General features: G+C 39.3%; 1 protein-coding gene and 1 pseudogene across 2 annotated transcripts in view; both read left to right on the top strand.

The window, feature by feature from the left end:
- Phkb (phosphorylase kinase regulatory subunit beta) overlaps positions 1 to 11,018 on the top strand; it is a 210,914-nt gene extending 199,896 nt beyond the window's left edge. For both annotated transcript variants that reach the window (XM_090357682.1, XM_090357683.1), the window contains exons 28-31: positions 4,481 to 4,610; positions 6,865 to 6,972; positions 9,160 to 9,300; positions 9,933 to 11,018. In XM_090357682.1, coding sequence (XP_090213808.1) covers positions 4,481 to 4,610; positions 6,865 to 6,972; positions 9,160 to 9,300; positions 9,933 to 10,070 — 517 coding nt within the window. In that variant the 3' untranslated portion in view covers positions 10,071 to 11,018. The remainder of the gene's footprint in view (positions 1 to 4,480; positions 4,611 to 6,864; positions 6,973 to 9,159; positions 9,301 to 9,932) is intronic.
- LOC150047174 (SIN3-HDAC complex-associated factor-like) lies at positions 757 to 1,840 on the top strand (annotated as a pseudogene).
- Positions 11,019 to 16,206: the final 5,188 nt, after the last annotated feature.

Here is a 16,206-nt window from a genome sequence, read left to right as displayed (position 1 = left end):
AATGGACCTGAGACTCTTTAGTAGGGTGGTAGTCTTGAGCTAAAGAGCTCAGGGACAGCGCCCAAGCCGAGTTCAAGCCCCATGACCCACAAAAAATAAATAAATAATAATAATAAGTTTAAAAAATGAACTCTGTATAGATTAAAGGTTTACATGTCAAAATGGAAGTATACAAGTACCAAACTTCTTTTTAACCTTGGTGTATAAAATGCCTCCTACTGTTGGGAGCCAGAGTGGAATCAAACTGTACCTTGATTTGCATCAGACAATGGCTTTATTGTCTTATTGTTTTCTGGCCTTATTCTGTTTAAATGACCTGAGATTTACCATATGAATGTAACACCTGGAAGTTCCCTGGGTCTCAAGGAGGGAAGAAGCTGGAGTGAAAATTAAACGCGGCAGTCTTTACCTGGACTGCGGACATCCCGGACCCGGTGTGTCTGTCTCTCTTCTATTTCTTCCTAGTCCTTGCCCCCTATTTCAGGAACCCCAATCTGCGAACCCTGGCCCCGGCATCCTACAAGTCAAGGACAATGAAAGAAAAGATAATAAAATCCTATAAGTTCCAGCAGGGACCAGGAACTTCACTAGGGACTCTAGATGTCTGCGCCTCTCCCTCCCCATGCCTTTTCCCTAAGTTTCTAAGTTGCTATTGTGGAGGTGATATGCGAGGCTTGGGGGGAGGGTTGGGGGGGCGGGGGGGGGGAGGAGGGGGCTTGTCCGGTGTGTGAGCCAGACTTTCACCTAGAAGAAAAGATGTTTGGTTTTCACAAGCCAAAGAGGCTGGGAGCCGAGGAATGCCATGTCTTACTTTGAGCTATATTGGTGGTATTGTGAATCACTTTCTGCTGAGAGGCAAGGGGCAAGAGACAAGGCAAGGCGCTAGACTTGTTTACCATTGCTTACGAATGTGTTATTGCTTTATAGTGAGGGTAAAAACTTGGACCTCCCTGTCCTGCCCACCTTTGTGCTGATAGGCTCAGGCACCCGGTATTAGCTGGAGGGACTTCCTCAAGAGGGAGTTAGAATTCTTGCCTTGAGGAACCAGTGCCTGACACTTCTGATGGTCCTCCAGGGAAGGAGGGCTGGGTGCGGCTGTCAGTGGGCCCTCTCCTTTCTTGGCTCATCCTGGTTGGGGCGTGTTCTCCCTATCCCTCCTGCTGATAGAGAGGGGAAGAAAGACCCCGACAAAAGATGTACCGCAGTATACACGGTTGCTGTATTGGCAGAGCTAAGTCTTCAAGTTCACATTCACTGACAGCAAACGCTATGAAAAAGATTTCCAGAGCTGCTTTGGGTTGCATGAAACCCATTCAGGAGACATCTGCAATGCCTGTGTTTTGCTTGTCGAAAGATGGAGGAAATGACCAGCTGGATCAAAACAAAACAAAACAAAACTGGAATCATGTGGTAGACGCCAAGCAGGTCCCAGGCAAAAGACTACCTTGAAACCAAAGAAAGTGAAAACTATCTGGAAACAGGATAAAAAGCAACCAGATCAGTAAACTGCAGAAGGAATTTAAACGTCACATTTCTGATGTTCACAGTACCACTACAAGTGCCTCCCCAGCTCAGTCTCCTTGTTACAGAAACCAATCAGATGACGGCTCAGATACAGAGATGGCTTCTGGCTCTAACAGAACACTAGATTTTTTTCTTTTTAGATCTTATATATTGGAAAAGACAGAAAATATGTTATGGGATCATCTATAAAGGCCTATTTGGAGAAGTTCTCATTGTCACCCATTTCTTCAAGCCTTGCTGCACCAATAAGAAAGTAGGCACTGACAAGCTGGAGGAGCTGGGGCCAGAGCCTCTGCCCATTTCCACTCAGGAATGATGACTGAGACCCACACATTGACTTTTGTGAAGGTTTTATCTGTACAGGTTTTATCTATAGCATTTGACTCGTTTTAACCTATTAGGGTTGTTTTTGTTCTTCACTATTTAAAGTCAAATTTATTAGACAAAGGGCGTGTGTTAATGCTACGTAGGTTGATTTGGGGTTCAGATTTTTCTTTTTTGAATTGGACTTGTGAAACTACAAGGTAAATTGAAGTTGGAGCTCTCGATTCCCATATCCTCATTAAAAGCCTCTCTTATTATGGGACACTGGTGGTGTAGGTCTGTAACCTTAGCTACTCAAGAGGCTAGTATCTGAGAATTGCAGTTCAAAGCCAGGCCCAGTTAACCAGCAAAAAAGCCAGAAGTGGAGGTAAAACTTAAGTGGTAGTGTGCCATCCTTGAGAGAAAGTTAATGAGTTAATGAGTTAATGAGTTAATGGAGTGTTCTGCCCCTAAGCTGGAATCTCAGTATCTGAATGTTTTGTTTGTTCGTTTGTTTTTAATAGCCTCTCTTTACTTGAACCCAGTCCAGAGTCGTCTCATTGCTTCTTTTCAACAAGTTCAGGAAAAGGAAAAGCTCAGGTTTAAATTTTCCGTGATTAGGGGTAGAGCCTTGCCTCTTTTCTGTCTGTATAATAATCCGACTCAGTGCTCCTTTTGTAAAACTGGATTTGAAGCTAGGTGCTGGTGGTTTGTTCCTGTAATCCTACCTTCTGTGGAGGCTGAGCTCTGAGGAAGGATTGACGTTTCAAAGACAGCTTGGGCAACGAAGTCCATGAGATTTTTACCTCCAATTAATTACTGCTCCGCCCCCAAAAAAGAACAAAAAAACTAAGGGACATCCTTGTCCTCGTGACTTATACCTGTAATCTTAGCTACTCTGGAAACTGAGATCTGATGATTTGGGTTCTAAGCCAGCCCAGGAAGAAAAGCCTGTGTCTAATTAAGCAGCAAAAGCCAAAAAAGCTATGGCTCAAATGGGAGAGTACCAGCCTTCAGCAAAAAAAAAAAAAGCTGAGAAACAACACCTAGATTGAAATCTCAGGGCCAGCACCAAAAGAAAGCAAGCTAAAGGACACTGTGTAGTCCTGATTTCAAGCCCTAGGACCTGTGTACACACACATGCACACACAAATTGGCATCATAATACAGAGTGAGCCACTTTTAAGGTGGATTCTATAGCTTTACAATTCTTTTTTTTCTAATCCAAATTAGTTTGCATTTAATATTATCCTAGTAGATTCCACACACTGATTTGTCAATATTTTCTTTTTTTCATATATTTTTATTGTAATTAATAGAAGGGTTACATGATATTTGCCAGATAGAAGGTGCATTAATTCACATACATTGATACCCTTTCACACGTCTTGGTCCCCATTTCCTTTCCCCCCCCACCACCCCTCATCTTGTTTCCCCCCTTCCCTATCCAATTTCAAATAACCAAATGCAAATATATCCAATATATCAGATAACAAAGTGAGATACTGTAACAATATGTGATAACCAAGAGACAGCAAAAGAGATGAGAAATAACATAGTACATTAAGGACAACAATCATTCATTATATTGCTTTTGTTTCTATATCCTGGAGGTCCTTTTATTTAGCATCATTCTATATGGCCTTATGTATCTAGGTTTTGCTCTATTGCAAATCTCTGCTAGGAGAGCCCAAGGTTTATACTGATTATGACAAATGAGGGAAACCGTTGAGGCTATGTTCCTTTGAGTCTGGCTTACTTCACTTAATATGATTTTTTCTAAGTCTTTCCATTTCCTTAAAAATGGAGCGATGTCATTCTTTCTGACAGCAGCATAGAATTCCGTTGTGTATAAATACCACATCTTGTTGATCCACTCATCAACTGAGGGGCATCTGGGTTGGTTCCATAGCTTTGCCATGGTAAATAGTGCTGCACTGAACATTGTGGTGCTAGTGGATTTAGTATGTCGTTGTTTCTGGACAAGTGGGTAAATGCCAAGGAGTGGAATTGCTGGGTCATAGGGAAGTTCTATGTTTAGTCTTTTGAGGAATTGCCATACTGCTTTCCATAGTGGTTGAACGAGTTTGCACTCCCACCAACAGTGTAATAGTGATCCCTTCTGGCCACATCCCCTCCAGCATCTGTTGTTATTAAATTTCTTGATCCTGGCCATTCTAACTGAAGTGCGGTGGAATCTTAGAATTGTTTTGATTTGCATTTCTTTTATTACCAGTAATGTCGAGCATTTCTTCATGTGTCTATAGGCCATACTTATTTCTTCTTCAGAGAAGACTTTCTTGAAGTCTTTGGCCCATCTTTTAATGGGATGGTTGTTCCATATGTTTTTTTTAAATAGAACTGTTTTGTGTACTGGAAAAGCATTTGATCATGTACTGAAGCCCCTTACAACTTACTAGAGGATAATGTTTCACCTACTTAATTTTTTAAAGTTTTGGAAATTTCCTCTTCTGCACACTCTTTTCACTATGAAATATTTACTAACCTCAGTAACACATGGCAGACATGCATCATTGATGGGTTTTGGCTTTTATTGTTCACCCTATTGGAACAGTTCTGTCGTACTGTAAGCTCTGCTTTCTACCAGAACAAGCTTGTTTTTCAACACTAAGTTATTTTTCTTTGTCTACAGATGTTGGCTAAACAGGCGTCAGATTGATGGGTCTTTGAATAGAACTCCCCCTGGGTTCTATGACCGCGTGTGGCAGATCCTAGAGCGCACACCCAATGGTATCATTGTAGCTGGGAAGCATTTGCCACAGGTAAAACTCATTGCTGACACTAGGAAAAGAGACCTAAAGATGTAGAGAATTCTTTTCCCTTCCTGTGCTAGAAATAACTTCTCTGCTTTTCAATGTTCTACGGGTATTCAAAAAAGGTACAGCCACATGTCTGAAGGGATAAAATACTACAAAATAAGTCTAAATCAGCTTGGATGAGTGTATTTTTCCCCAGTCTGAATTATTTTATTTTTCATTTTTAGTATGTATGTCTCTGTCTGTCTGTCTGTCTGTCTCTCTCTCTCTCTCTCTGTCTGTCTGTCTCTCTCACATCCATCCATCCATACATACATATTTTGGTGGTGTGCCAGTGTAAAAGACTACCCATTCATAAAACATGCAATGGAAAGACAAAACCAGATTGGGCCTAAGAATCAAAGTGGTGTGGTCATGCAGATAAGGAAATCAGTAGTTCGGAATGGCACTGAATTTGAAAGATGTAGTAAGTTTTTAGGGCATTGGAAAGGTGAACACTTACTTTACTTGAGGTGCAGCTTATTCGCACCAAATGAATCCCCAAATGAATAAATGCCCTCTCCTACAGATAGTTTCCCAAGTTGCATAAACCGGTGACTTGTGATTACTGTTCTGGGGCAACCCAGCCTCTAGGGAGCAGAGAGCTGCTGCTCTTGGTGCCCTGCGCTTCTGCTGGGCCTCATCTGTGCAGATCTAGGTAGTTCACTGTGGCACCCTGTCGTCAGCACCTGTCTCTGTGTCCATGAATGCCTACCAGACTTCATTTGATTCTGTCAAAGCCTCAGCCACTTTTATTTACCTTATTTTTTTTTGCTAGCAGTTATGACAATAAGTATATATTATACTTTTTATGCTCCGGGAACTTTTTTTTTTTTTTTTGCCAGTCCTGGGCTTGGGCTCAGAGCCTGAGCACTGTCCTTGGACTTTCTCAAGGCTAGAGCTCCACCACTTGAGCACCACTTCTGGCTTTTTTCTATGTATGTGGTACCAAGGAATTGAACCTTGGTCTTTGTGCATGCGAGGCAAGCACTCTACCACTAGGCCAAACTCCCAGCCCCTGCTCTGGGAACTGTGGCCCTTGGCAGTCTGGCTCAGAGCTTTCTCTTTTAATTTCTCTGCCTTAACATCTTTCAGAGTAGTGTCACTTTATACCCTGTCATAATTGCATTGTAGTTACATGCCCTTTAATGTGATATAAGAGAAACGTAATGGTAAATCATGACTTTTCCTTTCACTTCTGAAAACTCACTGTCAGATATTTAAACAATTGTAGTAACTACTTTGGCAAGCAGGCTTCATTTTTCCCAAATTGAATATTACTTGTAAATATTAGCAATATGTTGGATAGTAGTGACTGTGAAATATAGTAGATGTATTTAATAAAGGTCTGAGGACCTGTTAGCCACTACTGAGCAGCTTTGCTCTCCCTTGGTCACAAGGTAAAAGTCAAGGGGACCCTTACTCCTTTCTGAATAGCAAATACGTATGTACTGTTACAGAGCTGTGACTAAGTTCACTACAAACCATTGAGATGAAACCAAATTAGTGTGTAATACCATCTCTCCATGTCTGGGGAGTACTCCAGTGACCCCATCTGTTTTCTACCTTGCAAACCTAACATTTAAATCTTTCCATTCTATTTGAGGGTAACTTACCATGCCCAGATTTGAATTTGAATTCATTTTCTGCTTTCACTTGGTTTGTAAAAAGTGCATGGATGACTGTATAAATACTTCTGTTTTTAATGAGACAAAGATTAGAGAAAATTCTTTTAGTCTTGTTTCTTTTTTCTGGGTCCTTACCATTTCTTCATATAATATTGTTTTGACTTGTTTGCATTTTTGCTGTAAGTTCAGAAAAGACCTGACACATAACTGATGTCCACTTAATAGCAAGTGATTTACATGCTAAGTCTGACAGTAAGCTTAACTTCCTTGTATTCATTCTGAAAGCTATTAATTATCTTTTCTTGACTGTTTGCTTTATGTACCAAAATGACTTTCTAATGTAGGCCTCTTCCCCCAAAACATTAATATGATGAAGATAACTCTTAAATATGTGAGCTTTAATTTATCTCAGTTATCATGTGGTTGGCTTCAGTACTTTGACATATATAAAATCCAGTCAAGGAGCTAGAAATGCTCTCGAAGGTTTTATAGAAGCTAGAAGAGATTATTCCTTAGAACATTAAATTCCCCAATTAATTGAGAAGTATACTATGACATTCAACATGTTAATGTGATGGTGTATTTTTTTTCAGCAACCAACCCTGTCAGACATGACCATGTATGAGATGAACTTTTCTCTCCTTGTTGAAGACATGTTGGGAAATATTGACCAGCCGAAGTACAGACAGATTGTCGTAGAGGTTTGTATTAAAAGACATGGATCACTGAAGACGTACTTTCTATCTCTTTACTGAAAAGTAGTATAGGAAAAATGCTCAGGGAACCAAGAAAAATGTCCCTCACCAGATTGTAAGCTCTCCTAGTGTAGTCACCCAAGGCAAGGCGCACATAAAAGCCAAACACCCTAAACTCCTTCCATAGGGAAAAACTGATAGCCTAGTCTTTCAACAGCATATCATAATAAACAAAGGGATCATGTTATTCATGGTGTTTTTTCTGTTTACAAAATAATACATTAGCTGGGTGCCAGTGGCTCATGCCTGTCATCCTAGCTATTCAGGGGGCTGAAATCTGAAGACCTTAGTTCAAAGCCAGCCCCAGCACAAAAAGTCCAGGAGACTTTTATCTCCAATTAACCACCAGAAAACCAGAAGTGGTGCTGTGGCTCAAGTGGTAGAGTTCTAGCCTTGAGTTAAAGAGCTCAGGGAAAATGCCCAGGCCCAGAGTTCAAGTCCCACAACTGACAATAAATAAATAAATAAATAAATAAATAACATTATTACTGTAGAAATCTCAACATTTCACTAAATTATAGTACACAAAAATTTCCCCACACCCAATAGTACTGATTTCTTTTTGAAAGACAGCTTTCCAAGCATTTGTCTTTGGGGAGACTACATTATGGGCTCTGTCATCATGGCTTTGGGTAAAGTGCTAAACACATGGACAAGTATATCCAAATACACACATACCCTCTGTCACTATAAAATATTCTATTAAGGAAGTGGCACGGTGGCTCAGGGGTAGGGCGGTACTCTTGAGCTGAAGAGCTCAGGGACAGTGCCTGGGTTCAGAGTTCAAGTCCCATGACCAACCAAAAAAAAAAAAAGTACAGTGAGGTCAAGTAGAGTAAAGCCCCAGTCACACTGCATCTCTTTCCTGGGACTGTCTCTACTAGACTCTGTTTCCTGAAGGGGAGTTCCACCGATACTGTGGATACTGATTAATTATCTAGGACAAACAGTGGACAAAAAGGTTTTTATTGAGGACCAAACTAGCCCTTTGCAGGGGAAAAAAAAAACAAACTTCCATTACAACTGCAAAACAATTCATCTTCTGGCAGAAGCCTGCCACCTGGGTCTCTCACGTGAAACTCCTGCATTTTACTGAAAGTGTCTCTTTTGGATCTTTCAGGGCCTGTTTTGGAAACATTTAGGTAAAATCGTAAGATTCTCAGATTGAGTACTAAAAAGCCTGTTAATTGTTCACTGTGCAAATGAAAGACAAGCATTATCTCAGCTTTTACCATACATTGCATGTTTAGACAGTCTTCGCATGTAAGAATTTGTCATCAACTGTGAATATTACATCTGGTGATAAATGTTTAGAATGGCCAAAAGATGAGTTGATGCCTTAAACCAAAGTAGTTTATTCAGACCAAATAATATTTACATCATAAGAAACTCAGAGTTAAGTGTGTTTTAAAACACACATTAAGGTTACACTCATTTTGAGGTGCTTAGCTCTAAGTCTCTTAATCATGACATGAGTTCCAGAGTGTTTGTTAAATCTACCTCCCTTCTTTGGCTGTGTTTCTTACCACCTCTTCCCTGACAGCCTGCTCAAATGGACAATGTATTTGGTGGCTTTCCAGATAGGATTGATACCCAAAGGTCCAAAAAACCTTAAAGAGTTTTGAATACAATACCATGTATTATGTACAGAGTTAGGAAAGTCTTTTTTTTTCCAGTCCTGGGCTTGAGCTCAGGGCCTGAGCACTGTCCTTGAACTTTCTCAAGGGTACAGCTCTACCACTTGAGCCTCAGCACCACTTGCGGCTTTTTTCTATGTATGTGGTATCGAGGAATTGAACCCGGGTCTTTGTGCATGCTAGGTAAGCACTCTACCACTAGACCAAACTCCCAGCCCCTAAGAAAGTCATTTTTATGCTATTAGCCTTATGTAAGTCACTAAAAAAATCATATATAGTTATGGAGCTACACACATGAACAAATAAGCATTTTCCAAAAATACTTTTGCTAGTAATTTTTAAAACTGAAAGAATTCCATCTGTAGAAGCTCCTTAAGCCTCTTATATAATACAGGAGACACCATGAAATACCAGGGTCATCCATTTGTTGGATTAAAGAATGAGAGCATGTCCACACTGTGTCATATAATGGGCTTTCAATGTCTGTCTCTTCTAGTTACTAATGATTGTATCCATTGTACTGGAAAGAAACCCTGAACTAGAATTTCAAGACAAAGTGGATCTAGACAACCTAGTGAAAGAAGCATTTCATGAATTCCAAAAAGATGAGAGTCAGCTGAAAGAAATTGAAAAACAAGTAAGTAGTGAAACCAGCTCTTTGTCAAATTTTTTCATAATCTCATATCTTTAAAATATCCCTAATCTCTTATTTAACTTATAAAACAAGCTCACAGAGTATAAAATAGAGTACTGAGAGGCAGTCTGATTTATTGTAGAATTAATGCTATTTTTTAGTTTAATTACTAGTCAGCTCAGCTATACAGTTGGTGACAAAAAAAATATTGAGGAAGGGATAAATTTTCTTTATATAGTCTGCAATTAAATGTGTATTTTCAGATTGGTGCCATTGGTTCCAGAATGCTATAAAGTTAAGTTCTGAGGAAGATGGAAATACAGAATAGGCTACGTGCTGCCCAGTAGAGTCCCTTCTAGGCTCTTTGTTTAATATTTTAAGCTCATCTGTGGAAAAGGTTTCCTAAGTAAATAAAAATTACCAGCAAAAAGAAGCATACTAAAACTGTCTGTCTTTGCTTTATATGTTTGCAGTTTACCTCAGGAAAATGAAAGGAAAGCTTGGGAAGCTTATATTTTCCATAAGGAAATCTTTCTGTGAATTTATTCCACCCCGCCCAGGCTGACATTGATTCTAGCTGTCAACTCTTTACACACACAGAAATCAAATGACTTACTTACTGTTTTCCTCTGTAGGATGACATGACTTCCTTCTACAACACTCCCCCACTGGGAAAAAGAGGAACATGCAGCTATTTGACCAAGGTGGTGATGAATCTGCTTCTGGAAGGAGAAGTCAAAACATGCAATGAGGACTCCTGTCTGGTTAGCTAGACAGGAGGGATAAGAGAATCTGTTGGGACAGCTTTTCTAGAAATGTGTTGAATTTTGTGCTGATACTTAATCAAGGCAGCCATTAATGTATGAACCCATCATGCTGGTAGGGTGATTTTGCATCACCCTAGGTAGAGATATGAGAACAGTGCATGCCACTGCTAATGTAATGGTCAGAAGTACTTTGAATCAAGCAAGAGCAAAGTTTTCATGATTATGCTAACTATACTGAGAAGCTTCACTGAACAATAGAAATAGTTTATGAATTCATAATTCACATCACTGCATGTTTTCTTTTTCTTCCCCCTCCCCCCCTCCAGTCTTGGGGCTTGAACTCAGGCCCTGCTCACTGTCCTTGGGCTTTCTCAAGGCTAGTACGCTCCACCACTTGAGTCACAGCACCACTCCTGGCTTTTTCTTTGTATGTAGTACCGAGGAATCAAGCCCGGTCTTTGTGCATGCTAGGCAAGCACTCTACCACTAGGCCAAACTCCCAGCCCCATGACTGTGTGTTTTATGGTTAAGTGACTCATCAAAATGAATCTGTCTTTAAACTGAATTCTCATCTTCCTGCTATTAAAATGAACTTGCAAACTAATAATGCTTCCTGGAAATCAAAAGGTACTGAGGAGTAGCAAACATTTTTAAATGGTACTGTGCTAGAAAAAGATGCTAATATACATCATTCAAGGAAAATTGGCCAGCTGGTACTTCATTTCTCAGAAACTGTGTTATCAATAATATTTTAGTATATGGAGATATTATATAATGTTTACCTTGTAAACATGATTTGTATTTTTGCTAAGTATAGAGTTTGAACTAAAATATTTAATAAATCTATACCTTACCTAACATTTTCTTTGAACTGCTGAAAACACATAGAATTGTTCAAAAATATATTTAGAGCTGCTAACATTGTACAAGCAAAATTAAAGTCATTAAATTTTATTTCTGAATTGATGAATGTATTGGAACACGTTCTTTGTTTAGGCGTCACATCCTGAGATTAGTACTCCTGAGTATTTTCATTTAATTGACTTGGACATGGAATAAAGGAAAATCTGCCATCTGCCATCACACATATTTTACTACCAAATTACTTAAGCAAATGTAAATAAAAATAGGAAATAGCTAAAATATTTACATTTTATGAATGTATTCCTAAATGTTATAGGGTAGCCTATTAGTTTAAGCCCACTCTCGGGCATTTTCCTGGTCAGTCTTAGGGAGTTTCATCTGAGAAATCAGGTTTGCCACAAAATGTATGCAGCTTATCGGAAGTCTGAAAGTATCAAAAAAAAAATCAGCTGATGTCAGATAAATGGATATGTGAGCACATGGCAAAAATTAGAAGAGTCACTAATTTTAGCATATGATGCCTAGATCTTAAAAAAGAAATTGCATATATATTACTTTATAAAATGAGAATTTTTTAAAAAAACTAACTTTCCAGAACATCTTGAGAAAGATATGACAAAGAGGAAATTAATTAGTTGACTTAATATATGAAGAGAATTTATGAAAAGGTAAGCTTGAGTAAGGAAGCTAGTTTGTAAAATTTAGGCATGAATAAAAACAAGCAAGAAACCCATGGAGAAACAAAGCAAAAAAAATTAGCATGTATTGAAATTCCAAAGAAAGTTAATTGGTATTTTTAAGAATTAGAAAGTTTTTTAAATTATTAGCTGAGCTTAATTGCCAGAAAACTGCTGTCTTCGTTGAAATCAAACCTCATTTGCAAATGCTGTTTTCTGAATGAGTGTTGCTTCCTGCTCAACTGTTCCATATGCAATGTTCTTCAGATTTTCTCTGCTTCTGGAAGCATTCAAAACCTATAACATATGTAGCAACTTGGTACTTTGAAGAAATTTGAATTTTATTGCTCTAGAAGATCAGTAAATCTTGATTTTCACCTAATCAGATATGTTTTCTAATTAAAAAAGTAGAAAATCTTAAGAATTAGAACACAGAAATCATAAGAAATTTAGAAACCCCATTTGGTTTGCAGAACCCACATGCTTTAACAGCTGCACCAGAGACTGACTGAAAATATTAGCACATTTATCCAGGCATGACAAGATTTAAATCTGATTTAAAGCTTCTTCTATCACAATGGCAGAATCACTGTGTACGTTTATTGTACAAGCAACGTCTGTTGGAAATTGTGGACTGAATAGCAAATTCAACTATATTTCCAGAGCATCATTTCCAGACATGTAATTTCCAGATTTCCTGCATTTTATTTAAATCTAAAAACTCATATTTCAGTGTTTAAAAATCAGAACATGGGATCATCTTCATGCCATCTGCAGGATGTGACGTACTTGTGTTGGCTGTGAATACCAGTAAACCTGTGTGGAACCTGAATATGTCTAACTTTCCACAAAAATCTTAAAAGAGTAGATTCAGGCATGGCTCTGTGCCTTGTGAGCATACATATTAAGTAGATGGCATATAAAAGTACAAGAGTCAATACAATGTGAAAACAATTCTAGTAGAACAGAGAGGCCCCATTTCAATCAAGGAAAGGTTGAGAAGCATAGGAGAGTGTTGCCAGATCATAAAAGCCCCGAATCTTCAGAAACTAAAAATGTAAATGAAAAATAAAGGAGAAAAGATGAGCAAACAAGCCATAGAAGCACAGCCTCCTGTCTTAAACTGAAGGCAAAAGACCTGTTAGAATTAGTATATGGTTTTGGAGATTTAAAACAAAAGATTCTATGGTTCAAGGATTAGTAGAGCACCCTTCTGGGCACAGCCAGCACTGTGAGAAGGGCTTAGTGAGCACAGTGAAAAGGGTTGTTTGAATATCAACAGGCTCATACCAGTGTACATGGCTCAGAGTACAATGAAATTTAGTAAGTTGCTCTTACTAGTGCTCTGGTATAGTGCAGAAACCAAAATTGACTTTTCCAGCCCTGCTCTCTCAAGAGTTTGGGTTTGGAGTGAGGCACAGGGACCATGATCTCCCAGGACTATGTATCCCCCAAAGTACATACCCCTAGCACCCACTAGTACCCCTAGCCTTAGGTGAGGCTTAAGTTTGAATAGTGACAGGATTTGATGGCTGTACCTCCACCTCTGTCTTTTTTTTTTTTTAAGGTTGGTACTGGGGCTTGAACTCAGGCCTTGAGCTCTGACTTTTTGCTCAAAGCTAGTGCTCTACCAATTGAGGCACATCTCCATTATTTCTGGGGATTTCTGTAATAACATGGTAGGCTTAGCTACCAACTTGTTTTTGTAAAAATGCTTAATCTGCTCAACCACCTGCATGTGGTCCCATCCTTGTAGTCATTGACTACAGGCATCCTAAGGTGACATTATATGGTGACGACCACCTGAGTGTGGTGTTTACCCTTAAAAAACTCAGCTCCACAGAAGGTCTGGGCTACTCTCTATCAGCCCAAAGGTAGAGAGTAGCCGCTACATTGCTATTAAACTGACTCCTAGCTTGGTTCACTGAGGCTGGTGACGCCATTGCTGGGGGGGTTCTGGGCCCCCCAAAATGGCTGAGATATTACAGTTTCTGTTTGGGGTTTTTTTTGAGTCTTGCAGAAGAAATGTATGCATTATTTGACTTATGTAACGCTAACCCCTCTGCACGATACAATACAAACAAAAAAAACAAAGTCACAGATAGCTACTCAAAAGGGTGGTTCAAAACTAGCCTAAGCAGAAAAGTCTGTGAGACTTTAACCACCACAAAACTGGAAGTGACTCTGAGGCTCAAAGTGGCAGAGCACTAGAAGCATAAAAGCTCAGGGACAGTGCTCCAGGCCTGAGTTCAAGCCCCAACCCCCCCCCCCCAACAAAAAGAAAAGAAGGAAGGAAGGAAGGAAGGAAAGAAAAGTCTCACTGACTTTCCTGCTTGCGCTATCTTCAAACCATGATCCATAGATCGCAGCCTTCTGAGTAGCCAAAATTATAAGCATAAGCAACCAGAACCCAGCCTTCACCTCAGGTTTTCTGTTATTTGAAACTCAGACCTGAGTGAAATTCTATATTATTTTAAAGGAAGAGTGCTTTATAGTATACACTATTCCACCAGATAGCATGACCCTTATGGGTTTCAGAATATCCCAGTCATTTTGGGGGGGTCCCCAATCACCACAGCAATAGAGTCCCCAGCACTCAGTAAACTAGCTAGGAGTCATTTTACTAGCTGTGGAGAGGCTACTCTCCACTTCCAGGCTCGTAGAACGCAGCCCCGACCTTCCATGAGGCTGAGCTTTTAAAGGTAAACAACATACACAGGTGGAAGTCACCTAATGATGTCACTTTAGGATTCTTTCTAATTTGTAACATAAATGGGTAGTCTAAAGGGCCAACCCTCTCTCTTTCCTTACTTCTCCCTAAAAGGTGCTCTTTGCTCTTCTCCTAGCCAGTGAAGAAAAATGTGAGCCAATATCATTTTACTCCTGCTCTTCACTAGGTGTGGTGAACTGAAGATTGGGCTTTCCATCAGCCTGTTTCCTTCAGTTATTTTGTTGGTTTATAAGGCTTCACACTTGCTAGGCCAGCCCTCTACCAACTAAGGCAACGCTCACAGGTTGGTTCTTTTTTTTTGTTTGTTTGTTTTTTTGTGTTTTTTTTGTTCATTTTTTTATTGTAATTATTAAAAGGGTTACATGATATTTGCCAAATAGAAGGTGCATTAATTCGCATACATTGATACCCTTTCACATGTCTTGGTACCCATTTCCCTCCCTCCCCACACCCCCCACCCGTCTTGGTTTTCCCCCCTTCCCGATCAAATTTCAAATATCCAAATACAAATAAATTCAATATATCAGATAACAAAGTGAGATACTATACCAATATGAGATAACCAAGGGACAGCAAAGGAGATGAGAGACAACATAGTACATTAAGGACAACAATCATTCATTATATGGCTTTTGTTTCACTATCCTGGAGGTCCTTTCAATTAGCTTCACATTATATGGCCTTATTCTGATGCTTTTTGTCCTAGGTTGTTTCTTTCTTTGACTTGTGTCTTACTGCCTAAGAGGGATGTTCTGAGCTAGAAACAGCTAGGAGAAGAATTCAGTGTTCAATAGCTTTCAGGTGGGGATGGGAGAAAAGCAAACCATAGATACAGGAAATTTGAGTATATTATAACATGTGAATTCTATGATGAAACTGCATAGTATAATTGATTAAAAATGAAAAATGAATGACAGGAAGAGTACGTATGGCCAGTGGGGAGGCACGACGGGCGAATGGGGGTGAATAGGAACAAAGTATGTTATACACAAATACAGTTTTCAGATTTTTCAGATGTAGGAGGGACATAAAGGGGGTGATTTCAGTGAGGCACACTGTGTGTATATATATGTTATCATTATATATATATATAAATGTCATAATGAAAACCCCTTGTACAACATATGTGCTAATTTCTTCAGAGTTTTTTTAAGTGTTCAGAGTGGGTAGGAAAAGTTTCAGAAGGCCACCCACATTGTTAACTGAGTACCCACAAAGCTGTTATGCTCATTATGAGAAAGATGACAAGAAACGACTTAGATAGTAGATTTAAAAAGAAAACTTTACAAAGCAGAGGAGAGCTAGGAAACAAAATTTAATCCAAGAGATAGGTCATCTTCCAGAACAAATGACCTATACTCTAAAAGAAATTAAGGAGGAAAGAAATCAATGGTAAAAGGAATCCAAGGCAATGCAGTAAGAGAAAAAAGGAAACAAGTTTCATAAGTCAGAAACATACACTGCTAAAATTGAATTGCTGACACATGGGAAAGCTTGGGATAATTCAGTCAAGTACTTGCAAGCATCTAGATATATTCCAGACATTGTTCTGGCAGCATGGTGGAACAAAAAACAGCATTTTCATTCTCGTGGTACTTATTCTAGTTGGGTTCAGGGACATGGGTGGTCAATTGTGCTTTGAAGACAAATAAGACAGTGGTAGCACTGAGACTCAAACTTGATACCTGAAAGTACCAGCATGCTGAATGCTCTCAAGCAACAAGAATCCTCCACCTCCCACCAGCCCTTTGTTTCCTGTAAGTGCAGGTAGGGGCTTTCTCCAATGTTTACCTGTCAAAGGTAGAAGCAAAGCTATGGCTCAATTGCTACAGTGCTAACCTTCCGTTAAAAAAAAAAAAAAAAAAAAAAC

The sequence above is a fragment of the Megascapheus bottae genome, chromosome 24, assembly GCF_031878675.1.
Source record: "Megascapheus bottae isolate mThoBot1 chromosome 24, mThoBot2.hap1, whole genome shotgun sequence".
Taxonomy (NCBI): Eukaryota; Metazoa; Chordata; class Mammalia; order Rodentia; family Geomyidae; genus Megascapheus; species Megascapheus bottae.
This window is presented reverse-complemented; position numbering and strand designations above follow the sequence as displayed.